The sequence below is a fragment of the Onthophagus taurus genome, chromosome 3 (genome assembly GCF_036711975.1).
Source record: "Onthophagus taurus isolate NC chromosome 3, IU_Otau_3.0, whole genome shotgun sequence".
Taxonomy (NCBI): Eukaryota; Metazoa; Arthropoda; class Insecta; order Coleoptera; family Scarabaeidae; genus Onthophagus; species Onthophagus taurus.
The window spans coordinates 10,444,234-10,472,227 of NC_091968.1; the positions used below are offsets into that span (position 1 = coordinate 10,444,234).

Below are 27,994 nucleotides of genomic sequence, written 5' to 3' on the forward strand. Positions count from 1 at the left end.
CCATATCTTTTTCGCCTGTCCAAGATACTCTAATTAATGACAGAAACTATTTGCAGGTCTATTTAAGAAACAGATATTTACCAATTAATCTGGTATTATTGCTAGCTACCGGCTCATTTGAGATATATTTGAATTTGATTACTGTGATAACGGCGATGATGACTTTTTCTGTGATATATTTAAAGTAATCCGAGGGTCCTCATAGTATCCTATGAATATCGTGTCACCGGTCACCGGACCCCTAAACCGCAGAAGAAGAATCCTTCCTACTTCTGTTTGTTTGTTGTTTTTAGGATTGTCCTATTTTATATTTGTAAATGTCGTAACACACACGTAAGATATAAAATCCACTGGACAGAAAGATTTATGAACAGGGAGCCGATGAAGGAAGAAAGTATACAATACAACAAGAGTCAGTGGAAACTCTGTAGCTGAAGCGTGATATGAACAAAAGGTTCGAACTCCAAAACCCAACCGGATGTCAATGAATCAATCAAGAACAATCAGATAAAATAAGAAATCTTTACTAAGGTACAGTCTCGAATGGAATATATGATTTTGCTCCTCTAAATATGTTAATTATCCACACTATCCGTTATTATACGTTACTACCAGTTGACGGAAGATACCAACATAACAACTATTAAATATCTATTATAAAATCTCCTTTTTTATGTATTTTGAAATTACAAATGTAAAAGTAAAGACATAATAACGAAGAATTCAAAGGATTTATAAAAAGAGGTGACCTTGCAAAGAAATTTTGGGTGTCAGAAAAGTTTACAAGGTTCTTAGAAACAATATTTGTGATTAACAAATTCCATACCATAAGAATTAGCTACGTTCGTTTCAAAAACACTCAACATTTTTACATGATCCAACACAACATAACCTAAAAGTGTAAATTTGACATAAATGTATTAATCCTAACCTAAAAACTTTCCGAATGACAGATTAAATGAACAACTATTTCGAATGTAACCATAAAATCTAAAATTTTTGAAATTAACGACTTTGAACAAAATTTATATTGAACATATCGAAATGTTATAAAAAATGTTGTTGATAAAAATTGTTTATAATCAAATAATAACATAACCCGCAAATGGTCCCTACTATTACCAACCTAAAAGCACTGAAAAATTTCAAATTTGACACATTGAATATTTTTATGAAGAATTTAACACGTTTAAAAATCGGATTTAGTAAACGGATACAGTTCTAAAAACAATTCACGTTGTAGCAAGCATTTTCATTGGTAATATAGTATACAATACGTACAATGGCTGACAAAAGTCTACACACAGCATTGAATTATGAGGTTTTTGTAAAACGTAACAAGATATCGGAAAATTACTATTACAGTGTGATTAGAGATACTTACTTATTCAAAACAAAGAACCAAACAGCTACATACTAAAAGTTCAATAAATAATACAAAGTTAATAGGTCAAAAGTTTACATACACAATTGTTTTTAAGTAAAAATAAATTATTAGGTCCATGTAACGACAGTTTTTAAAACTCAATATTTCGTTGGCCCTCCATGAGCATCTATAACGGCACACAGGCATCGTGGCATTAAAGCAACTAAGTTTGTTGTCTCTTCTACTGTTATTTCAGCCCATGTTTCGAGTAACGCATATGTAATCGCATATGTGATTGGATAAACATGCTTGATTGGATTTAAATCCGGACTCTGAGGATGTGTATTCAACTGCCTGGGTGCATAATATAGCAACCAATGTTTGCGGTATTTCCCAAATTTCATTTTGTTGGTGTTTATAGTTCTGGAGAAAAAAAAATTAAACCAAAATATTCCGCCATTTTTCAAGGGGCGTAGCTCTCGAGGGGATTCGAAGTCGCTCATAGTTCATATAAGAAAGTACCCTTAAAATTTGCTAAAGAATCACCCCTGAAGTTTGGGAACGTCATTCAAATACACTTGTATACAAGCTCAGAACGTACATGAATGTACGACCGCAAACCAAAGTACATCACAGATTGTTGTAAAGAAGTTACCATTGTTTAAATGAACCTACACATTAAGTAATGCACATATCCTCTCAATCTCTCAGCTATTTGCCTTCAAAACCCGGCATACATAATTGGACCGCGTTATACTTCACTTGACTAAGCGACATTTTATCATTGTTTTAAAGGATAAAGCTAAGCGCCAATCACGTTATACGATTTCAAGTCCGATTTGCATCATACGTCTAAGAACCGACTTAGATACACCAAGAAATTCTATAATAGAAAAAAATAGATGAACCTACAATTTCGGGCCAGATGTTAGTATATAATTAAAAGTTTGTGTCTTTTATTTTCTATAGAATTTAAGTCTAACTAGCTTCGACTCTTGGCCATCTTCAGAGACTCTACAAATAGATTAACATCTCTCATCTTGTCCATTATATCATGATATCACTATGTTGCATATTTTTATTGCACTAAAACTAGAACTAACACTAGAACCAACACAAGACCTAGAACTAGATCATTGGGGTATAACCGTCTAGAGAGACGTGGGACTAAATCCGAATGTTTCTAGTTCTTGGTCTAGTGTTAATTCTAGTGGCAGTGGTGGGTAGGGCTAGTTAGCATAAGATATTACTATGTTATATATTTTTATTGAATTAAAACTAGAACGAGAACTAGAAACGTTCGGGTTTAGTCGTGAAAAAAACTTTCAGTTGTCAATGTTAATGTAATTTTATTATATTTGTAATCTTCATAAAATAACCTTTAAAGTGAGTCCAAACATGACGCATTTATGTCAAAAAACCAAAAAAGTTCGAACTTTCAACTTTCAATTTTGACATATTTGTCAACTTCATAAAAAATCCTTTAAAATGAGTCCAAACTCGACATATTTAACTTTAATATTAATGGAAATACAATCACTTCCGGTTTGAAACGTCAACGTCAATTTTGACATGTTTGTCATCTTCATTAAAAAACCTTTAAAATGAGTCCAAAGATGACGCACTTATCTCAAAATTTTAAATTAAATTTAAATTTTTTTTGTTATATTTTTGCTTTTGTGACAAATATTAAGACATTTTATAAAAATTAATATGTCAAAATGACATTGACATTTCAAACCGGAAGTTGCTTATATCTCGAGTAATATTGGAATTAAACGTATCATGTTTGGACTCATTTTAAAGGATTTTTCACGACGATTACAAATATTCGAATTTTGAAACATAATAAGTTTCATCCGTATCAAATCTCTCTCTACACCAACAATTACATGGCGATGATTTCGAAAATCGTGTGCAATTTTGTATTTGGGCTATGGAAAAATTAAAATTGAAAGAAAATTTTTTATGAAACAGTAATAAAGTAAGCAGTTCGTGTCTACAACTTATTTTCAACCAGTTCGTATCCTTCAGCCTGTGCGATACTCGGTCATACTTCCTGATTTCATAGATGTAACGGAGGCAGCAGTTTTGTATTTCTGCATATAATTAAATTGTGACAAGACGTAAGTATCACATAATTGTTTTTTGATATTATATGACAAATATGCCCTATGAGGATATAGCTTCCATAGATAGAAATATGCTTTCTTTATATAATCATTAATATGCCCACGATATCTAAAGCTATTATCAAGTGTTAGACCCAAGCACTTCACATCCACGCGCTGCAAAGGTGTATCTCATAATTTCAAATGTCCAGTCCCAATAACCCCAGTATGCGACAAAGTAATGTATGATCAATGGTGTCGAATGCCTTACAGAAGTCCAAGAGTACCACCGCTGTTAGCATACCCTCATCAGCTGCACCTAAAACATCATCAGTGAGTCTTAACATAGCTGTAGTGCAACTATGATCTGCACGAAAACCGAATTGCTGAACTGGTAACAAGTTGTTCTGTTCAATATAAGGGATTAATTGATTTTTCATTATTTTTTCTAAGATCTTAGACATAGTTGGCAAAATATTGATCGGACGCAAGTCCCCATGTTATAACCAACTGGATTGTTTTTCTTTGGCAATGGAAGTATAACAGCCCGTTTCTACTGATCAGGAAAAATATTTTCAACCAAACAAGAAATCAATATATGCGTCAAATACTAAACTAATGCCAACCGAGTCAGTTCCCATCGGTGAATAGCTTATCATCGAAATAACCTCCATCAGACGTGGTAACCGTTCAAAATGACAAGACATAAGAAGGAAAGGCTGGAAACTCTTTATAGCAGTCATCAGCCTCGCCCAACGCAATATCGTCAAGGATATTTTGAACACTTTGCACAAAGAAACTATTTATGCTCTCAGGATTCTGCAACTGTATGGGTAATTGGCTACTATTATGATTCATTGATTTAATTTGCAAATGTTTTAAACCTTCCCATCTCTGCTTATAATCAGGTTTATTCGAAATGTCATTTATCATTTTTAATAGCATTAGTAGTGAAGTACCACAAGTCTTTGTAATAGTTTCAATGTGAAACATTATTATCTTTCGCTTCTGAATTTCGATTTTGTACTCTCTTAGAATATTTTGTCTATTAGCCGCATCATAAACTTAATATTATCCGTTAATCAAGGAGCATTAAGCTTTGTGAACTGTAAAGGAGCATGAGCCGTCCATTGCGGCAATGTCAAGAAGTAAATTCAATATAATTATAAAAAACACCTAATTGAAAGTGCATATTACACTTTTGAGGAATTTATTAGGGAGGCAGTGAATGAAATTGATAAGAATTAACATTGATAATAAATTTTTTTGTTTTTCTTGTTTGTGGACATTTTATTGTAAATTTGTTGTTACAGTAAATAAAGATATTTGTATTTGTATTTGAACGTTAAAAAGATTAATTATTTGTTGAGTAAACTAGTAAACCTTGTCATTTACATCCTGTATATAAAATATTTTGTTGAAGGCTATATTACTTAAATCAGACATGAACAATAGTTGATAGATATTCTTTAGTGATATTCTTTAGTGATCTGATCTGATTTACAATTTTGGCAATTAACCGAAGCCGTAACATTTCATTTCTTTTCGATGATCTATCACCAATTTTTTAATTTCAACGTGATTTGTCACGGCCTCGCACAAAAAGCACCTAGCAGCGTTTTTGTATTCGAACCTCTCGTGGCCTACGAGGTCTTGTGTTAGTTCTAGCGATAGTGCTAATGTAAAACTAGAACTAACACTAGACCGAGAACTAGAAACATTCGGATTTGACAGCACGTTTCTCAAGACGGCTAAACCCAAATGATTCTAGTTCTAGGTCTTATGTTAGTTCTAGTGATTGTGTTAGTTCTAGTTTCAGTGCAATAAAAATATGCAACATAGTGATATCTTATGGTAACTAGCATTACCTACCATTGTCACTAGAACTAACATCAGGCCTAGAACTAGAAACATTCGGGTTTAGCCGCACGTCCTTCAAGACGGCTAAACCTGAATGATTCTAGTTCTAGCTCTTCTATTAGTTCTAGTGATATTTCTAGTGCCTATAGTCTAAGTCTAGTGTTAGTGATAGTGCTATAGTCTAGGTCTAGTGTTAGTTCTAGTTTTATACTAGCACTATCACTAGAACTAACACTAGACCGAGAACTAGAAACATTCGGATTTAGCCGCACGTCTCTCAAGACGGCTAAACCCGAATGATTCTAGTTCTAGGTCTTGTCAGTTAGAATAGAGACGAAACACAAACTAAATATCATTAATATTATTACTTCCCATCTTGTTAGAATATTTATGTGAATAAAATACTTTGCTTTTCAGAAAGGTGGAATTTTCTTTATTTTCGGCTCCGAGCGAAAAGAGCACCCTTTTTAGAGCCGAAAATAAAGAAAATTCCACCCTTCTGAAAAGCAAAGTTTTTTATTCACATACAACCTAAATACTAATAACTAAATCCGTAATCCGTAATCCAGAATTAAGAAAAAAGAAAATGCAATGCCAGCTACTTTATGCAACTCCTACTTGATTTCTTTAACTCAAGTGTTGTCTTTTGTATTGTTTGTTGAATTTTTATGATGTAACTATTGAGCGATTTATTTAAATTATTTCAAATCACACTGTAATACTAATTTTCTATTATCTTATTATGTTTTACAAAAACCTCATAATTCAATACTGTTGTACACTTTTGTCTATCACTGTATATAATTTTTTTGATCATGATCTAAACATGAAGCTGTTTAAAATAAGCAAATCATTGAATAAAAATACTTAATATAAATTAGACTTGTTTATTTTTAAAATCACTAAATAAAAATACGTTCTAACTAAAATTCACTGGCGGTCTAACCTTGTCTTTGGGCCAATTTGGCTCAATAAACAAGTTTATTTACTTCCTACGAAGAAAAAAAATTATTTATAAAAGAAATTTAGATTTCTTTTTAAACAAATACACATCCGAGTTCAAAAAGAATTCGTATATCAAAAATAACGAAATGTTTTCGAATTTCAACATAAAGAAAGTGGCATAACATGAATAAATAGCAACGATAGATGCCGAAAATTGTCACCTGGCATTTCTTGGACCGCACTCAATAACCGCAAGTCTACATTGAAATGGCGAGCACGAACTTGTCGTTGGTCTATATTAATGACCTAACAATCGAACCATAATTGTACCACGATAATAGCCTCTATGGCTATTAACCAACAAACGTTTTTTTTTTTTGAATAACAATTCAACCTTAGCAGAACGGCCATGGTGGTTAAATAATATTAAAATTAACGATCTCTTCTATTGTATTAAAATTAATACTTATTTTATAAATAATTATTAATTGTTGTAAGTTGTAAGCAAATAAATTATTAAAATGATAATTAAATAATTAAATCTTTCGAAAACGTTCCAAAAAAATGTTTGTACCAACCTTATTAAAAAGATCGCCCCAAATTCTATCTTCGAATCCTCTTCTTCTTGAATACACTCTTTTCACCCTTTCAAACCAAAAAACAAAACGACTCCCCCTATTTGTGACTAGTTCGAGGTTCGTACTGCGGCACTGAAGTGTGTTCCGCGCAAAATTTGACTGCAAAATAGAACGGCGCTGGCGCCGTGACGACGTCGTCGACGTCGACGCCGACGATCACCAGCAAACGAATCAAACTTTTCCGGGGGAGAAACAAACGTACTAACCCCCTCGGCGACCAAAATAACAACGTACATGATAGTGCTGAAAACAGAAAGGAAAACGAGGATATTTCAGGTTCTATTTATAGATTAAAAGATATTTTTTATAAGCAACCATTTATTTTTAAAAATTAATTCATTTTATTGATTTATAATTAATTTTTTAACGAATTGCTATGTATTCATTGATGGTGTCAGCCACTAATTCGTTCTCTAATAAAGTTAAATGGTTTCCATTTAAAATTGATATATTTACGGCCTTTTCAACATACTGAAAATTAATTAAAACAATAATTATTAATAATGTATATTATAATGATTATTTTAAATGTTTAAACAAATTATGAAATGAGTTTGAAAGAGAAATAACCACCATAATCTATGGTGTGCAATCTTACTACAATAAAATGTGGACCGAGATTTAGTACCCTCACAATCCACTGGATGACGTTGTAAACTGAATTTGCAGCAATCTGCATTATCTACACAAACAAATCGTTGACAAAGCATTTGTAACCATAGACAAATTTATGTATAATGTCAAACTCAGAGGTAAAAGCAAACGTCACATTTTTGTTTTGTCGTTTAGTGTGATAATTTTGTCGTTGTATAAGTAAATATTCTTCCTTACGTTCTTTTGGCTTAGTGTTTTATATCCTTTAGTTAAGTATTTAAATAAGTTAGGGCCACTTTTACCACCTCTTGATAAGTTTATCCAATAGATAAATTGGCGCTTTTTGCCAATGAGAGCAATATACGTTAAAAATTATGAATATTATCTTGGAAAAACTTTAAATTCATATTTATTTGGAATTATTTATTTGGAAAATGCACTTGACCTCTTCAAAATAAAGTAATAGTATAAACCGGTATAGAAATACCTATATTTAAATTTCGCGCTTTAACCTAATTAGTTCCCTCACAATCCCCTTGGGACCGCCTATACATAATATACAGGGTGAGTCAGAAAGAATGGGAAATCCGAATACCTGAGATTCTAGACGCCAAAATATGATAATTTAACCTAACATCTCTTATACAAATATCACTGGTTTTCGAGGCACAGGGTGTTGAAAGTTAAATTCTTATTTCGAAACTTTATAAAACTTTATAATTTTGAAGCTTTACTACAAAAAGCTTCAAAATTATATTAACCCCTTGCCTACCAGAACTAAATTTTATAAAATGTCATTTATCATCCAGCGGTACTTTTAAGTCCCACCAAGTCCCACTTAAATTCTAATAATCACGTTAGCTTTGATTAGCTGAACGTATGTATACATATTTTGCAAGACTTTTAAGTACCGGTGATAGACAAAGGGTTAACATAAAATTGGGTAGTTTTATGTTTTCGAGCATGAGAAATACGAATTTGAAACTTGTTTTGTTATTGCTCGTAGAGGGCGCTACATACACACTGCTCGTTTGATAAATCAAATCATAAGTTTTTTGGCTGTCGAGCTACGACCAATATGAGCTACAACTCACAAAGAGCATTCAATTTTACATAAAAAAGGTACTCTTATTTAAATTGTATAAGTCTATCGGGTTTCGAATTATTTACTTTTAAATCTTTAAATGTGTTTTTTCTTCTAAAATTTTTATTTTCTAACATAAGCAAAGTTGGCTTATTTTTCCGCTCATGTTTCGACAATTGCTTGTTAATTGTCAACATTGATCTAATTTCCGTGTGCAATAATCATTTTTTACCAACAATAAAGTTATTACCAATTTGAAAATTCCACGACATAATGAGTTTTCTAATAGTGAGAAATCCAGATTTAAATCCACTGGATTTTTGAATATGGTTACAATATTCTATTGTTATTAATTAATTGTTATTGTTATCGTTACTAATTGCTATAGTTACTGTGTGTTATTGATTTTAAATGTTAACCTTAAAATTACGTTGAAACAATTCAAAGCAGATAACTTGGAAACCAGTAGACTTAGACAATGTAAGCAAGACTACCTTTTTTGTGTAGAATTGAAAGCTCCTTCAGATTTCTGATTCTAATTCACCATACCTCAACTGACAAAATAGTCATGACTTGATATCTCAAATGTGCAGTGTGTATCTAGCGCCCTCTACGAGTAATCATAAAAAAAATTTCAAATTCGTATTTCTCATGCTCGAAAACATATAACTACAAAATTTTATGTTAATAGTAGAAAAAGCTTCAAAATTATTAAGAAATTTCGAAATAACAATTTAACTTTCAACACCCTGTGCCTTGAAAACCACCGACATTTGTATAAGAGATGTTAGGTTAAATCGTCATATTTTGGTGTATAGTGTCTCCGGTATTCGGATTTCCCATTCTTTTTGACTCACCTGTATATAAATTTTTCTATGACATAATCTAAAAGTATAAATTTGACATAATTGTATCAAACCTAACCTTAAAAACTTGAGAGATGTCAAATTAAATTCGTAAAGTCTTTCTGTTTATGAACGTATTCAATTAAAAGCTATTTAGAATATACGTCAACAGAGAAGATGGCTGGGACTTAGCAAAACATAGAAAACACACCGGATGCAACGCAATTAGTTAATAATAAAGCGTTAATTACAGTGTCTGAAGAAGGTTGCAATATGGCATCCGAAACGTCAAACCTTTTCTTAAAAGACGCACGGCAAAACCCGAAACTTTCTAGTGTTAGTTCTAGCTTTAGTTGTAATTTTTTGTTCAACATCTATTGTTGTTTTGTACCCACTACGGGTTGGTTGCCCGCACTTTATGTCACACAATTTTCCACGCCCAGTTAACTGTCATTGAGTTCTACGCGTTTGCTGAATACGTCTACGATATACGATATAACCTCTAGAAATACACAGCAAACACATATAGTTCATTTTTTTTCTATAATACCTGTCAAATTGTTGTAAAGTTGGCAAAATTAACAGGGAGTTTTGTTTTATCATGTTTTGAAATAGATATGTCACACTGATGTTTGAGCTTTCGTTATTCAAAAAGAAAAGGTGCATAAAAAACGCTTTTACAATAAATATGTACTTCGTTAAAATCGTATTTATCTAAAAATTTATTAGTATTTTAACCTCAACTATTTAGTTATTGAAAATGTTACTAAAAATCAGGAAAACAACATAAATTTTATAAGGGTCCTAGATAATACCAACAGAAACCCTAAAAAATTTACATTGACAAGTATTATAGAAAAAAAACGAACTATAGAACACAATATCAGCTGACTAGACGTGGAAAATGGTGTGACGTAGTGTGCGGGCACGTTGTCACAACAATGGATGTAGCAGTCCTGTTAGAACAACAATTAAAACTAGAATTAACACTAGCCATCTTGAGAAACGTGCGACTAAACCCGAATTATTCTAGTTCTAGGTCTTGTGTTAGTTCTAGTGCTAGTGCAATACTAGAACTAACACTAGACCGAGACCTAGAAACATTTTGCCGCACGTCTCTCATGACGGCGTTCCTTATATTCCATGTGACCATTTACAGAACTTTTCTGGACGCACGTTCTTGGCAGCGGATCCGATGGTGGATCTTCCTGTCCGGAATCCGTGTTGGTTTTCGGTCAATTCTCCCGCAGCTTCAATTGCGTCATCCAGCATGCTCCATAACAACGTTTCGAATAATTTCCCCGTCGTGTCCATCATACACAGAGGTCGGTAGGAAGTAGGACTTGATGGATCGCCATCTTTCATTTTCTTAATCAACACAAGACGCTGCTCCTTCCATGCGTCAAAGAAAACGCCTTTCGCTAAGCAGGAGTTATACAACTTAATTAGCACTTCAAGGCGTGTAGCGGCAACCCATTTAAAGGCTTCAGCAGGAATACCATTCGGTCCCGGGGCTTTTCCATTTTTCATTGTAGCACCGGCCTTCCTGAGCTCATCATCTAAAAATGCACTTGCTGAACACTTGTTCTGGTCGGCTCGGGAAAAGCGCGTCTACGATGATTATCATCGTTGCGTCATTAAGATCTGGAGGTGTCGTCGTCTTGCCACGTTTTCTTAATGCCTTTTCCCACATTTGCTGTTTACTTTTAAAGATGGTGGTCTTTAGGAGTTTTTTGGCTATTTTTAGTTTCTCCGATTCGCGTATGACGTTCTGAGGGTCTCTGCGCCTCTGTCTCGTTAATCTCCGTGTTTTCTGGTGGTAGTTTTTGGGCAGCCCAGCGATCTCCGCGGTCCACCAATACGCTGCTGTCTTTTTAGGCATCGAAGTTTCGCAAGCATTTTTTAAAAGCTCCATGGTTTTGACCACTAGGTCCTCCGCGGAGCTGTTTGATTGAAGAACGGAGTGAGAGTCTGCGTACACCACAGCAGAAAAGGCAGCACCGTCCAGTCTCTCTGCATTCCACCTTAGGCCCCTTATTTTCCTTTTTGTTGCGGGCGGTCGACGATTACCGACTGAGAAGCTTATGTATTGGTGGTCGCTTCCTATGTACTTTTCGAGCACCTTCCAATCGTGAAGTTCCAAGTTTTCTGAAGCAAAGGTGAGATGTTGGATCATTTCTCCGTATTCTACCCTCCGGAATGTAGACACGCTGCCCGTGTTGATTATGACTAGCCCGACACGCTCCAGTTTGCGTTGGAACTCCAGAACTGTTTCGTTCGGTGTCAAGTAACAGCTCACGTATGTGACGCCGTTCACCTGAGGCCAGACGTTGTCTCTTTCCATGACTCTGCATCATTGTATTCCGGGCATGTGGTAGCCTAATGGCTGCCGTACCTAAATCGTCAGTGAACCAGCCCATTTCGTCTCTGTTGTTATACAGTTCGCTGATTATTAGCAAATCGGCCATGCTTTCATGCTGGAATTCGCCTGGTATTCGCTGAAAACGCCAATCCACTTCGGTGCATGTTTGTCTGGATTACTGTGAACGTTGTTGTTTAGCCTTCTTAGCAGCGTCGAGAGCCGCCCTGAAGTTTTCGCAGCTGCCAGAGCCCGGGGCGTGATTTGTCGGCCCGCTAGCGGCCTCGCACATAAAACACCTTGCCGCGTTTTTGCATTCGGACCTCGCGTGGCCCACGAGGTCTTGTGTTAGTTCTAGTGATAGTGCTAGTGTAAAACTAGAACTAACACTAAACCGAGAACTAGAAACATTCCGATTTGCCAGCATATCTCTCAAGACGGCTAAACCCAAATGATTCTAGTTCTAGGTCTTATGTTAGTTCTAGTAATTGTGTTAGTGTAAAACTAGAACTAACACTAGACCTATAACTAGAAAGTATCGAGTTTAAACCCGAATGTTTCTAGTTCTAGGTCTAGTGTTAGTTCTAGTTTTAGTGCAATAAAAACATGCAACATAGTGATATCTTATATATCTTATATAACCAACATTAGATCTAGAACTAGAAACAGTCGGGTTTAGCCGCACGTCTCTCAAGACGACTAAAGAACTAGTATCATTCGTACTAGTTCTAGGTCTTCTATTAGTTCTAGTGATAGTGCTAGTGGCTACAGTCTAGGTCTAGTGTTAGTGATAGTGCTATAGTCTAGGTCTAATGTTAGTTCTAGTTTTACACTAGCACTATCACTAGAGCTAACACAAGACCTAGCACAAGAATCATTCCCGTTTAGCCATCTTGAGAGACGTGTGGCTACATCCGAATGATTCTAGTTCTAGGTCTTGTGTTAGTTCTAGTGATAGTTCTAGTTTTAGTGCAATAAAAATATACAACATAGTGATATCTTATGCTAACTAGCGCTACCTATCACTGTCACTAGAACTAACATTAGACCTAGAACTAGAATCATTCGGGTTTACCCGTATTGAGAGACGTGCGGTTAAATCCGAATGTTTCTAGTTCTCTGTTTAGTGTTAGTTCTAGTATTGCACTAGTACTATCCCGAAGGATTCTAGTTCTAGGTCTTGTATTAGTTCTAGTGATAGTGCTAGTGCAATAGTAGAACTAACATCAGTCTCATTGTAATTTTTGGTCATGGTCTGGACTGTTGCTCGGCTTAGATTTACAATCTTGGGCAATTTCGCCGTAAGATTTCTTTTCTTTTCGATGTCTATCACCAATTTCAACAGAAATTTCTTTTCGCGATGACATCATGCAACCAGTTAGAATAGTGACGAAACACAAACTAAATACTAATAAGTAAATCCATAATCCCTACTGAATTAAGAAAAAAGAAAATGCAATGCTAGCTACTTTATGCAACTCTTACTTGATTTCTTTAACTCAAGTGCATTGTATATAGACTTTTGTCGTGTTAGTTTTTGCATTGTTTGTTGAATTTATTTATAAAAGCCGATAGTCTAGTTCTAGGTCTAGTGTTAGTTCTAGTTTTAGTTCAATAAAAACATGGAACATAGTGATAGCTTATGTTAACTAGCGCTCCCTACTCACTAGAACTAACATTAGACCTACAACCAAAAACATTCAGATATGTTGCATTTTATGTGGGACACGGGAAGTACACTGTGTTAATTAATTATCGTACCTGACGTCCAAGGTCTATAGAACATAAGGTTACCTAATTCCCTATGCCTCTGTAGTATCGATTACTACTCCGTAGATTGGCGTCACTGGTTCTATACAGTCAGAGTAAAGAGTTGAGTAAAAGATATCTGTGTCTATATAAAATATTTAAACCTCGCATCGTGTTGTGTTGTTCATAGAACCAGCTACGTCACTGACCCACCTTGCCTCTCATAGGAGGAGAATCGGCATTGGGTAACCTTATGTTCTATAGACCGTGCCTGACGTCATCATTGCAAGTATGCAACCAAATACGCAAATCGCATTATTGCAATACTAATACTGTGATATTGGATGCATACTTGCAATGATAATGTCGGGTACGATAATTAATTATTGTAGGTACGCCCTGGTTTCTACTGAAATATATTTTTGTATATTGCATTTTAAGTGAAATTCACTGTATTGACGATTTTATGTTTTCTACATTAATGGCGCAAAATCAATGAATATTATTAATTAAAATGTAAATTTCTTCTAGCATATACGAAGTATATACGATTAATTAAAAAATATTTTTAGTAATATCAAATCTATTTGACATAATTGTACTAAACACCTTAAATCTTCGTATATGCTTCGAAAATAATTATGTTTTAAATTAAGAAAGCGTTTTACCTTTGTCAATCCACACTTATCATTTTTATTAGATCCCGTTGGTCGAATCAAATAAACGCCACCCTTAAACAAATTTTCGCTCGGTAAATATCCCAACGCCATTTTAATCCTCTCCAAAAGCAGTATCAAACTTTTCCTAATATTCTCTTTATTCCCCCCTGAATAATTCTGCATCGCCAAATTAATTCGTTCCGTCAAATTCGATGTGTTATTCATCGTTTTTAAGATATCCGCTGAAGTGACGTTTAGTAATCTCGAGATAACGTTTAATTGGAGATTAGAGATATCTCCTAAGTGGTTAAAAACATCCTTAATGATATCCGGGGTACCATCAACGAAGGTGATTTGGGTGTTTTTGTGTTGTTCGAGAATTTTAGAAATTTCCAGTGCTAATATTCCACCCCAAGATACTCCAACTATATTGTATGGACCCCTTGGGTATATTTGTTGTATTTCTTTTGCAAGGATTTTGGCCATTTCTTCTAAGGGTAGATGGGAGTTGGAGAAATTCGCGATGAATGTTGGATGTAGGAGTGGGAAGCACATTTTTGAAAGGATTTCGGGGTTAAATAATCCGGGGATAACAAATATTGGGGGAACCTCGCGGATTTTACACGGCCCTAATGTTTGGACTTGAGTGAATGTTGGCTTATCCGGTGACTCTAAATAGATTTGTTCTAATTCTTGGGATGATGATGGAAGCATTTGGACAAGTTCTTAAAAATAAATAAATTATTAAAGAAATTTTAACATAAAAACGACTTACTTATGTATAAAGCTTGAACTGTCTCTTGAGGTATATCCCCCACAATTTCAGTTCTAACAATAACATCTTTCGTTTTTAACCCAAGAATTTCATCTAACCCATATAAAACGAAAGCGAAATCTAAAGAAGTCACCCAATCGATGTTGTAAGCATTAAAAGAATCTTGCAATCTATTTTGTGTGATCCCCGAAGCGTTTGTAACCATATTTACAAAAATAGCTTTTGGTGCGATATTTCTCAAAGCCATATCAACGTATTGAATCGATTTTAAATCGCTGAATTTATTCGACGATATTGGCAAAACAAAAACGGCTTGAATCGGCCCCATATCGTTAATTTCGGTTAAAACTTCCGCTGCGTTTTCTTTCGTTTGTATTTTTTTCGAAGTAAAAATAATTTCCGCGCCGAAATAACCTCTCAAAAGAACTAATCGGCGATTAACGTGGTTTTGAAGGGGTTTTGAATCGGAACAAACCGCTATTTTACGAGCTCCACGAAAAACTAACCATTCAACCATATCCGTCCATGATTCTGAGGAGCCACCATAAATCAAATAAGAACAACGGGGGTTACAAATAAATTGATTCGGTTTTGAAATGTTTAAGTAATTTACAGCCGTTTCAGGAGTGATTCTAATGATTGTTTTTCCAATATTTTCGTATTTAATTAAAGAGCTAAAAAAGAGTTTTGTTTTAAAATAAAGTTATGAATTAATTTTAAAAATTTACTCTAAAATGCTTCTAATATCGTGATGAGTAACGATTTCCCGTCGAATTGGTTTGATGATCCCTTCATCGATTCCGCCTTGAATCAACTTTTTTAATTCCTCCTTTTCTTCTAGGGAAGCCTCAAAAATATCTTCAGGTACAACAGTTCCAAACGACGTATTTTTTAAAAACACACTCATTCCAATCGTGCTGTTTTCGGCGATATCAAATTTTCCTAATTGAATGAATCTTCCATAATCAGCTACACATCTTACGGAAGCTTTCAAAAGGCTTTTTGATAATGTATTCAGGATGAGATGGGCTCCTTCGCCGCCGGTTGCCATTAAAAGATTCGCCTCGAAACTGGAGTCTTTGCTTGAAAGGATGTTGCGGTCTTTTAGCTGAGGGAAGCGCTTTTTCAAGTAGAAACGTTGCTCGGAAGTTGCGACGGTTGTGAAAACTTTACAGGATTTGTTTAAGGCAAGACAAATCGAAGCGAGACCGATTGATGAGGTTCCGTTGTGAATTAAAACAGTTTCGCCGGGTTCTAAGTACCCTTTTGTAATTAAACAATAATATGCCTAAAAAAATAATTAATAAATTTTTAATAAATATACAGTAAAATCTCGATATAACGGATTAATACGAGGAAAGGAAAAATTCCTTGTTAATTGTTGCTAATTTCTCGAAACAACTTCTGCTGCATGAGTACAAAACGGAAGCTAATCTAAACAATCGTCTTGGATTATATATGTTGGAGGCAGATGACGAATTCGGCCCGTGGCCGATTTATTTAGACATATCGGCATATGTCTAAAGCTGTTAGGTCACATGACGAAAAAATGATACAATCGGGATATGTACATTTGCACAATGCGCCGCACATAAGGACAAAAACTAAATTACGACGACAAAAATAGATATAAGTTTTATCTTTCAACTAATCACAAAAAATATCTTCAAAATGTTCATTATAATCTAATCAGACATGAACCGTAAAATTTTTTTTTGTTAACGTAACAGAATAGCCTACCCGTGTGCGCAAAGTTCGCTTATCTTTTGCACGGGGAATACACTTAGTTACGCGTGAATTGTTGACAGAGTAATTACGTTCGTAATATTTTCCTAAATTTAAAATCGTTAGTTTTTCAATATGGATATTGAAGCGTCAGGTATGTATTTTAATCTGCCACTACTGTCAACTTAACAGTTGTTCGTAGTTTAGATATGATGCGCATTATACAGGGTGATTCATTAGCTCTATGACAAACTTTGGCAGATGAAAGGTGATGCGATTCTAAGGAAAAAATGTTATATGAATATGGGTCCGATTCATTTTGGTTAAAGAGTTACAAGCTTTTGAAAATTTTACACAGTTTAATAGGCAAATGAAAATGTAACATAAAAAATAAGTTTAAAAATTACAAAAATTGTTCGAAATGTCCGCCTTCAGCTTGAATGCACGTTTCACATCGACGAAGTAAAGATTTGCAACAATCGCAACAATAATTATGAAACACAAATACAGAGTTGGCTGTGATAACAAAACTGAGTTCTTTATGTCAAACATTTCAATTTACTCTATTCTGTGTGTTTCAAAGTTTATAATTGTCAGACTTTTGATCGAAAACGAAAATGCATGTATTTACGACTGAAGAATATGCAGATATTATTATTGTATACGGGCTTTGTAACGGAAACGCTCGGCAAGCAGCAAGAGAATACCTTCGTAGGTTTCCAAATAGACATCAACCTGCCCATACAGTGTTTAGTGCATCATTTCGCAGCCTGAGAGAAACAGGTAACCCCGCTCTATTACATTTCGTTCGTCCCCATGATGTGTACAAAATGAAGAACGTGTTATTGATTTAGTACTTGACGACCCTTCAATTAGTATTCGGCGTATAGCGAGCATGTTACAAATATCCCAAAGTTTTGTATGGCGTGTATTGAATCGAGAAATGTTACATTCGTTTCATCGCCAAAATGTTCAAGCATTACATCCTGGAGATACTGAGCAACGCTTAGCATTTTGCCACTGGATTAATCAGCAACATGCTCAAAATAATAACTTCATTTCCCAAGTTCTGTGGTCTGATGAAGCGTGTTTCACTAGGGACGGCATAAATAATTATCATAACGAACATGTGTGGTCCTTGCAAAATCCACATGCAATTAGACCAGGAAGATTTCAGTAACGGTTTAGTGTAAACGTTTGGGGTGGCATTTTTAACAATTCTTTGCTACCTGTATGAGTGATAAATGAACGCTTAAATGCAAATATGTACAGAAATTTCTTGGGACATAACCTTTTCGATTTTATCGACGACGTACCACTTAACATCGTTCAAAATATGTGGTATCAGCACGATGGTGCACCACCACATCGAGGAAGAGAAGTCATCGCTTGGTTACATGAACATTTTCCAAACAAATGGATTGGCAATGGAGGTCCAGTAGTCTAGCCACCACGATCCCCAGATCTAAATCCGCTGGATTATTATTTCTGGGGACACATTAAGCAGCTTGTGTACCATGTAGAAATTACTACCCGTCAGCAACTACTGGACAGAATTCAAGATGCAGCTAATAGCATACGGAATGATCCAAATATCATACCTCGTGTGATAGAATCTTTACTTCGTCGATGTGAGGCGTGCATTCAAGCTGAAGGCGGACATTTCGAACAATTTTTGTAATTTTTAAACTTATTTTTTATGTTACATTTTCATTTGCCTATTAAACTGTGTAAAATTTTCAAAGGCTTGTAACTCTTTAACCAAAATGAATCGGACCCATATTCATATAACATTTTTTCCTTAGAATCGCATCACCTTTCATCTGCCAAAGTTTGTCATAGAGCTAATGAATCACCCTGTATAACATTTATTATTTTCTTCAAAAAATTTTGAAATGTCAACTTTAGCTAGAGTTATATAAAAAGTTCCAAAAAGTACACCAATTTTTTTTTACTAGTTCAAAAAAATATCTTATAAATAACATCAAAAGATAAAATAGAAGTCCCCTTGTTTCCCCCTTCGTTAAATAAAGGGTATTTTTCAGGTTGTGGCGACCCCGCTTTAATGAAAATAAAGATTAAGAGAAAAGAACTGTTTATAGTGTTAAAAAATAAACAGTTTTATAAGTTATCGTCATTAAAGTGTAATGAACAATTATTACAGTATATATTGGACAAGTTTAGCATTAGTGAACTTTCTGAAAATTGTACAAAACAAATAAAACTTGTGGTCAAACTGTTTGTTACGAAGATTTGACGAAATGGCGAGGTTGTAATTATACAGGGTGTATCTGAATGACATGCCCAAACTTCAGGAGGTGATTCTTTAGGCAGTTTTAAGGGTACTTTCATATATAAACCATGGGCGACTTGGGCTCCCCTAAGGAGCTACACCCCTCCAAAAATGGCGGAAAATTTTGGTTTAATTTTTTTTTCTCAAAAACCATAAACGCTGGGACAACAAAATTTGGGGAATATGTTTAACTGGTAGTAGGGCACGTTTTCACCCTATTTGTAATTTCAACCTATCCTTCTAAACTACTAAACGTAACCACCCCCTTTACGTTTTTGCTAAAATTTTTTTATGCTGAGGGTAAATACATTAAAAAAAATTACATAGGTAGATGAAAGTATCCTAAAACTTTTTGTCCCTCTAAAATTTTTCCAAAAACGACTAATTTTTGAGAAAAAAAATAATAAAGTAAACACTGCCCGTTCAACAACGGGGTTGTCGATCAAAAGTTGGAATGAATTTTTAATGAAAAAATCTTAGTAGGCTTTGCAATCTTTGTCAGAAACATTTTTGACGTTTAAATGTCAGTGGTTTTCTTACTATTATTATTGTTTTTCAAATTAATTTATGAATAAAGTTCTACCGCATTTACGCTCGTTCACTCGACGTTTCAAAATTTTAAATAAAACAATAATAATAGTAAGAAAACCACTGACATTTAAACGTCAAAAATATTTCTGACAAAGATTGCTAAGCCTGCTAAGATTTTTTCTTTAAAAATTCATTCCAACTTTCGATTAACAACGCTACAGCTTAACAGTTAGTGTTTGCTTAATTAAATTTTTTCTCAGAAACTATTAACTTTTCGAAGAACATCAGAGAGGCAAAAAAGTTTTAGAATATTTTCGTCTATCTAAATAAAATATTTCCAATGTATTTATCATCGTCATAAAAAAGATCTAGACAAAAATTGAACGGGGGTGGTTATGTTTAGTAACTTAGAAGGGAAGATTGAAAGTACAAATAGGCTCGAAACATGCTCTATTATAAGCTAAACATATTTCCCAAATTTCATTTTCTTGGTGTTAATGGTTTTCGGAAAAAAAAATAAACCAAAATTTTTCGCCATTTTTGAAGGGGCGTAGCTCCGCAGGGGAGTCGAAATCGCTGATAGTTTATATGAGAAAGTACCCTTAAAATTGCCTAAAGAATCACCCCCTGAAGTTTGGGCACGTCATTCAGATACACCCTGTATGTACGAGCGTTTTAACAACAAGCATATGAAATGGCTTAATGAAGACTTGAAACTCCTGGACATACAGCCACCACAGCTTCCAGCAACAGCACTAAAGAGGCGAGGCAGGCCAAGAAAATTATTCGAAGAGAGCTCTCAACGCAGTAAGCAACGACATGTTGAACCAATTGTATCAAATCTCTGTTCAGAAACACTGTGCTTGGCTGCAGAATCAAGCTTGGTGAAATCAGGCAAAAGAACAGATTGCAGCGCAGGTTGTGAAATTAGCAGAGCCACGACGTTTCGGGCTGTTGATGTCACCATGTGTATAGAGCAGCGAACGGGTTATAGCGTAGTAGTAACATGCTTCTATCGAGCACATCGATGTGCCGCAACGTAACGATACTGGTTGAATGCTGGCCCATGTAAAATTTGGGAGGGTTCTCTGCGGTGCAGCATTCAATACGTGTTTGGCCGATTGTCCGACTAAAACTCAACCAGTGGCGTGGTATACTATATGTGGTGTGATGTGGTCCATGTGGCCCGAGTCTCTACCGTAAGACGATGAATCGCCAATGAGTTGCCCGACAACGTCGCGACTCTGGAAATTAGCAATACAATCTTCGCCCAACACATTAAAAAAAATGAAAAAGGTGCAAGATACGTCATCCTTTGCTAATATAAGACCGTACAGCCCTGACGAAGATTTAGCTCTTATAGTGGATCTTATAGTGGACAAAAGAGGATTACATAACGATGCGACTTGGAGCAAAAGAAAGAGGGGCGATATTTATCCCTCATATCGGAGGGAGTGTTATCCAACAAATATTATGATAACTGAGAACGAGGCTGTGGTACCAGTGATAGATCTTCTTATACATACTACGGAACGTTTAGCATAAGTGCAGGCTGATGTAATACTTCAAAATATTTCGGAGGACTGTGATACTATCGAAGTTTATTATAAATGAGGCTTAGATGGCAGCGGTGGACACAGTATTTACAAACAAAATTTCGCCAAAAATTCGGAATATGCGGATTCCAACATCATTTTGTGTACGATCGTGCCACTACAAATGTGTGAATCTAATGGCAGTAACAAAAAAATATATTGGAAGAATACGACACCATCATCGACAAGGTATTGCCGTCCAATTTAAATCCGATTTAAAATAAAGAAAGAAAATGTCCAAAACGTAAAAGAAGAATATAGCGAAGTACAAACACAAATATTGAAATTCGAGCCCACGATAATCGTTCTAGGAACTAAGCAAATAAAATTTATACATATTCCCATATGTACGATGCTGGATGGAAAGACAGTCAACATTTTGACTGGCGCTTCAAGTTCACAAGCGTGCAATGTGTGTAAGGCTACTCCTAAAGATTTAAATGATCTAGAGAAACTAAAGAACAGTCTGTTATGAAGACACATTTAAATATGGAATTTCTATACTTCATGCACATCTTCGATGCTATGAATATTTACTGCATATAGCATATAAATTGGAGTTACAGAAGTGGCAAGCAAGGGGCGAAAATGACAAAGAAAAAGTAAAGGAAAGAAAAAATCAAATAGCGGCCGAATTTTATAAGAAATTGGGCCTCGTAATTGATCAGCCAAAACAAGGTGGAGGTAATAGTAACGACGGAAACACAGCGCGGAAATTTTTTAAGAATCCTTTGCTTGTTTCCTAAATAACAGGAATCGATAAAAAATTAATAGAAAGATTTGCAAATATACTGTCCATTTCTTGTGGGCACTACGTTAAAGAAGATATATTTAAAAACTATTGTTTTGAAACAGCACAAATCACTGTGTCGCTTTATGAGTGGTACAAAATGAGTGCCAGTGTTCACAAACTATTAATACATGGAGCTGATATCATAAAATCTTTACCTTTGCCAGTGGGTCAACTATCAGAAGACGTAATTGAGACAGGCCATAAAGAGTACAAAAAATTGAGACTATATCACTCCCGAAAAACTTCAAGGATCAACACCAATACTGACATATTTAACTGGATATCTTCGGACAAACAAGATGACAAGACGTTAAGCAACACAGTCAACACGTTAAAAAAACTTTTTTTAACGTGTTATGATGGACTTAACCAACAATAATATTATATAAAATAATGTTTTAATCAAAATTGTACATTATGTACTTATGTTACTAATTGAAACTATACAGGGTGTTAATGAATGATATGCAAATACTTCAGGGGCTACGGTTGGTAGGAATCGACAAAATAAGAAAAAAATGCCAGTATACATGTAGTCAAAAACACGTCATTTTCGATATACAGGTGACCATTGAGGGTGATCATTTATTTTTTTAGCTGCATATATTCTGATAACCTTGAAAATAGCTGTCATTTTCTACAACTGTTTGGTGGTTTGCATTTCGAATTTGTCATTGTTTTCGAGTTATTTACAAAAATAGCCATTCATGCGCACTAAGGATATATGAAGATTTTTATCTATTTTCAACAACAAATTCGATAATAATCCAAAACACTAAAAAGGCGAATAAAAGGACATGTAGTTGGAATATAATATCAGAATCTGTACAGGGTACTCAAAAAGAAAAGGTTCCGGAACGTATATGGATCGGACACTAAAAAAATGAACACCCTGTGTACTGCCATAGACGGTATTGATATTTTCTTATAGAGATTCTAAAAGACAATAAATGTATCAAATTTGAAACAATTATTTCAGAAGATACTGGAGAAAAACGCAAAATACGGCCTTATGTGCGCCGATCCGATCGGAACTACACATAACCTCTTTTGGGATGTTTATGAGGGACATCACTTACGTGCAGTGTGTTTATTAGTACGTTTTACTATTTTTAGCAGTTACCGAAGTTATAAAGTTTTAAATATAAAGTGGTTGACTTTAAATATGGAAAGTGAAAAATATTTAGTTGAAAAACAAATTTTTGAAACTAAGCTTTTTAAATTAATTGAAAATAGTGGCTAATAATTTTACCACCGTACTAACTGTTGAGCATTATTTAAGTATTTTAAATCAAGTAAAGAACAGCATGCCAAAGAAAGAGACGAAGGAAAAACTAAGTTGTCAAGATTATAGGCGTTTGAATAGATTTGAAATTCTAAGAATTGGTGATAAAGAGAAAATTATTGCAAAACGAAAGAATGATGATGTGGTTTCTATTAGGTATTATTGCGATGTTACGGAGGTACACGGCATTTTAGAAAAAGTTCATAAAGATACTGGTCATAAAAGAAGATTAGGAATGGAAAAAGAAATATATAATATTCCCAGAAGTGTCATTGAAGAGTATTTGAAATTATGTGCTATGTGTCAATTAAAGAAAAAATCGAAGCAGAAAGGATTAGTAGTACAAATTGATCTTATTGATATGCAAACAGAACCGGATGGCCCTTATAAGTTTATCATGAATTACCAAGACCACCTCACAAAATTTGTGTTTTTAAAATCTCTAAAAACTAAAAAGGCAGAAGAAGTAGCATATAACTTGATGGATATTTTTTGCATAGTCGGGGCACCTTGCTTGCTTCATAGTGACAATGGCAGAGAATTTGTGAATCAAGTAATTACTAACCTTGCAAATATGTTTCAAGCGAAAATAATTCATGGTAAACCACGTCATTCTTAAAGCCAAGGGTCCATCGAGAGAGCGAACCAAGATGTAAGAGACATTTTAATTACTTGGATGCAGGAAAATGAGACAACTAAGTGGGCAGAAGGTCTAAGATTTGTGCAATTAAAAAAGAATAGATCATTTCACCGAGGCATCCAACGTACTCCATACGAGGCTATGTTTGGCATCCCACTTGTTAATGGCTTAAAAGATTCAAATCTTCCGCTTGAAATTGTAGAGAAGTTATGAGGACGACATTTATAGATTAGAAAGCAGTGTTGATAGAAACATAGAACAGGTAGTATCTGAAAAATCAAATTCAGAATTTCAAAACAGTGATGGAGGAAATGAAAAAGATGTACAAGAAAGTTTTCCCATCAATTATTCCAAAAATGATGATGTTGAGGAAGAATTATTATTATCATATTATTATTATATGTTTCATTTTAGGAACAACGAAATCCGATTAAAATCAATAAATCAACATCGATCTCATAGTATTGCATGTTTAAAAAAGCAAGCAACAGAAATGTTACAGCAAAGTTGTTCCAAATTCCCAAAAATTGAAATTGGGCAGAACGTTTTAGTTAAGATTCCTAATGTCGACAGAGGACGCTTAGCTCCTCGTAACATTTTGGCTGTTGTATTGTCCGAGAAAGATGATTTATACCAACTTGGTACATCAACTGGTGTCTTGGAAAAACTATATGCAAGGAATGAGTTCCAGGTATGTACTTAACTAATATTTTATATATTTAAACGGTAATAAGGTTTTTCTTTTCAGTCTTCTCAAACGAACTCATTGACATCTTCAGATGTACCCATCGAAAATAAACTCAGTTTGCGAACGGTGGCGGCAAAAGAATCAAATTTTTCCCAGGGGTTTGTAAGATGCAACTGTCGTAAAATCGGCCACGGGCCGAATTTGTCATCTGCCTCCAACATATACAACCGAGAAGGAGCTGGTCAGAAAGAAAAACGAGGTAAAGAGCGATTGGACGAAATATAAAGATATTACGAAGAAAAGAGAACTAAATAAATCAAAAAAAGAGGTCAAAAAGATGTTGGAAAAGAAAAAAGAAACAGAATGGAATAACACTATCGAAGAAGTACACGGTGATCCTACCCTTATGTCCCATTATTAATTGTGGAAATTAACAAATAGTCTTGGAAAAGAAGTTTACTGATGAGGATAGAGCGGAGACAGTTGCGGAACATCTAGAAGGTCAATTCTTAAATATAGAAAATAACGATTTAAAAACGGAAAAAAGTGGCAGAAAAAGCCAGAAGGACCCAATTTATGTCCTTCGAGACGGATAGCCCGCGTGGTTCGAGTATTCTAATTTTGGATCGTAAACGTTTTGATTTATTGTTTAATTTCTGTTTCAATCATGACATCCATAAATGCTCTTATTGAACATCAGAGCGAACTTTTTGGATTGATTACACGAGCGTTTGCTAATTTGAATAAATTGGGTGCTGCAAAGATAACAAAAAGAAAAATTCGTAGTAGGTTAAATACGTTGGATTTTAATTGGAACAAATTTCAATCGCAGCATCAGTCGTGTTGAAAGTTAAAACTGATTACGAAGATAATCAATATTTTAAATCTAATCTTTATTTCAATTGTGAAATGGAACTGAAATTACTAAAAAGAGTAATCCTGAAGATTTTTCAATCTTTATCAAGCAATCGTAATTATAATTTAGCTAAGATGGTGTTACCAAAGTTTTCAGGTAATTATACTCATTGCAGTAATTTTCGTGACATGTTTTCTTCGACGGGGGAGTTTATCTGATGAATCTGCTCAATTATTAAAAAATATCGTGTCAAATCAAAGAATTTTAATCGATTCTCATCTATCTTCATCTATCTTTTTAACGCTCGCTCAATTAAGCAAGAATCTTTTAATTAAATGAAAAGACTGATCGTTCAGGTCAAAGAATCCATGGGTGCTTTAGAGACGTTGGGTTGCCCTGTGAAAAAATGGTTTTCTTCTCCTTTTTATTGATTAATTGATTCTCTTTTATGGTCGTTCATAAATTCGATATAGAGTCTTTGAAAGATTGGGAAAAGTCAATTGGTGATAAAACAACATCTGCAACATTTTCTCAACTTGAAACATTTATCACTGAACGAATTCATGCTTTAGAAGCTATCGAGCAAATATCTAGTCACCGCAAACCTTCATCTGAAGGTGCATTTAAACCAAACGAACAAAGAGCTAGAGCTAGAACAAGAGCATTCTTTCTTGATCTTTTAGTGTAAACGAAATCGCGTTTTTAGCGCTTACACCAAAATATCAATGAGCAAAAATGAGAATCAAGAATCAGAATTCTTGCACATAGATGTTTAGATCAGCCGAACGAATACTCATTCGGCTAGAACACAAGAACGCTTTGAAGAGATCGCTCCGATGAGCGAGCACATCCGAACACTCAAGAAGGCTCTAAGCAATTGTTCGCACGCTCTATTGCCGTTTACATCAAGCGATCGAACATTCCTAGAATATTCTCTAGAATCTTTGAGAACACAGACAGAACAACGAAAGAATGCTCTACATCTGTTTACACTAAAAGAATATGATAGAGTCGGGATAGAATGAGCGTTCGCTCGTCTGATGTAAATCGGCCCTGATGTGGTGCCCTCTAGAATTTTAAACCAAGTTAAGACTCATGTTTCGCAATCATTACTTAATTGTTCATACTGCAAAGGTGACCATTATATTACATCTTGTCAGCAATATCTTAATAAATCTGTAGCTCAATGTAAAGAGTTCGTCATGTCTAAAAGTCTTTGTTTTAATTGTTGGACCCCATCTATTGAAACATTGTAAAACTCAAAAACGATGCAAGCTCTATCAAAAACAACATCATACAACGTTCCACAATAACCAAACCACATTTCATCAAAAGTTGTCAATCAAGACAAGAAACGATTTCGCCGAACTCATCAGAATGCTTCATGGCACGTGCTTTAATTGATTAAGGTTCGGAGGTTTCTTTTGTTGCTGAAGCTATGGTTGAGTTTTTAAACATTTCTAGAAGTAATGCTAATATTCCAATCGTTGCTATTGGTGCTCAAAAAGCTGGACACACAAGAGGAGTAATTAATCTCAATTTTTCATCGCACTCAAACCCCGATCAAACATTTAGCACTTGTTGGAGCAGACATATACGCTCAAATCATTGAAAATGGAATCAGAAAAGGTGACGTTAATGCACCTATTGCTCAAAAAACTCAGCTTGTTTGGATAGCGTCTCTCAAGACGGCTAAACCCGAATGTTTCTAGTTGTAGGTCTAGTGATAGTTGTAGTTTTAGTTCAAGAAAAATATAAGACAATCTAACGCTGAATAACAATTAAACCTAGAACTAACACTAGAATGTTTCTAGTTCTAAGTCTAGTGTTACTTCTAGTTTTCGTTCAACATAGAACTCATTCCAGTATCCATCTGCGATGTGTAATGTCCATAGTGATTGGTTCCAGTATCCAAAAGTTAGATGCAGTACTTAGTAATTATTTCCAATGCTCAGTGGTTGAATACAGTATCTGATACATGATTCCAATATCCAGTGGCGAAGTCCATATAGTGATTGATTCCAGTATTCAGTAGTATCCTTGGAACTTATTTCCAGTACTCAATGGTTAATGCCAGTATTTAATAAATGATTCCAATATCCAGCTGCTAAGTGCAATATTGATAGTGATTGTTTCCAATATCCAGAAGTTAGATATTATATCATTAGTCATTGTTTCTAGTATTCAATGGTTGATTCCAGTGTCTAGTAAATGATTCCAGTATTCAGGAGAAATTTCCTGCTTTTAATAAATTATTGCAGTATCCATCTGTTAAGTACAATGTCCACAATGATTGGTAGTATACAAAAGTCAGATGTAGTATAAGTACGAAGGCTTTCACGGCCGGTGTGAATTGAACTAAAACTAGAAACTTTCGGGTTTTGTTCTTCAGAAACTGGTTCGAAGTGCCGAAGTCGAAAGTCGGTAACAATATATAAGTTGGAAAACTAATTAATAAAACTAACGTCCGGTGTGAGGCGGGAGCAGGTCTTCGTGTTCACCACTAATTTTACCACCTTCTAATTTTTGTTCAAGTATGCTTAGTAATTATTACCAGTACTTAGTGGTTGATTCTAGTATTTAATGAATGAATCCAGTATTTA

The 27,994-nt window shown here is 34.7% G+C and overlaps 2 protein-coding genes across 13 annotated transcripts in view; both read right to left on the minus strand.

The window, feature by feature from the left end:
• The window catches only part of LOC111419987 (pH-sensitive chloride channel 1), a 115,103-nt gene extending 108,016 nt beyond the window's left edge, over window positions 1–7,087 (minus strand). For 7 of the 12 annotated variants that reach the window (XM_071194835.1, XM_071194837.1, XM_071194836.1 and 4 more), the window contains exon 1: window positions 6,861–7,087. The gene's annotated coding sequence lies outside the window, so the exon portion shown is untranslated. The remainder of the gene's footprint in view (window positions 1–6,860) is intronic. The other 5 variants (XM_071194843.1, XM_071194842.1, XM_071194838.1 and 2 more) reach the window with 1 other exon arrangement.
• A 133-nt stretch (window positions 7,088–7,220) lies between these two features.
• The window catches only part of LOC111418554 (fatty acid synthase-like), a 43,135-nt gene continuing 22,361 nt past the window's right edge, over window positions 7,221–27,994 (minus strand). Inside the window, exons 12-15 of the mRNA XM_071195436.1 lie at window positions 15,714–16,273; window positions 14,986–15,659; window positions 14,220–14,935; window positions 7,221–7,391 (exon numbers count right to left, since the gene is read on the minus strand). Of these exons, the coding sequence (XP_071051537.1) occupies window positions 7,284–7,391; window positions 14,220–14,935; window positions 14,986–15,659; window positions 15,714–16,273 (2,058 nt within the window). The 3' untranslated portion in view covers window positions 7,221–7,283. The remainder of the gene's footprint in view (window positions 7,392–14,219; window positions 14,936–14,985; window positions 15,660–15,713; window positions 16,274–27,994) is intronic.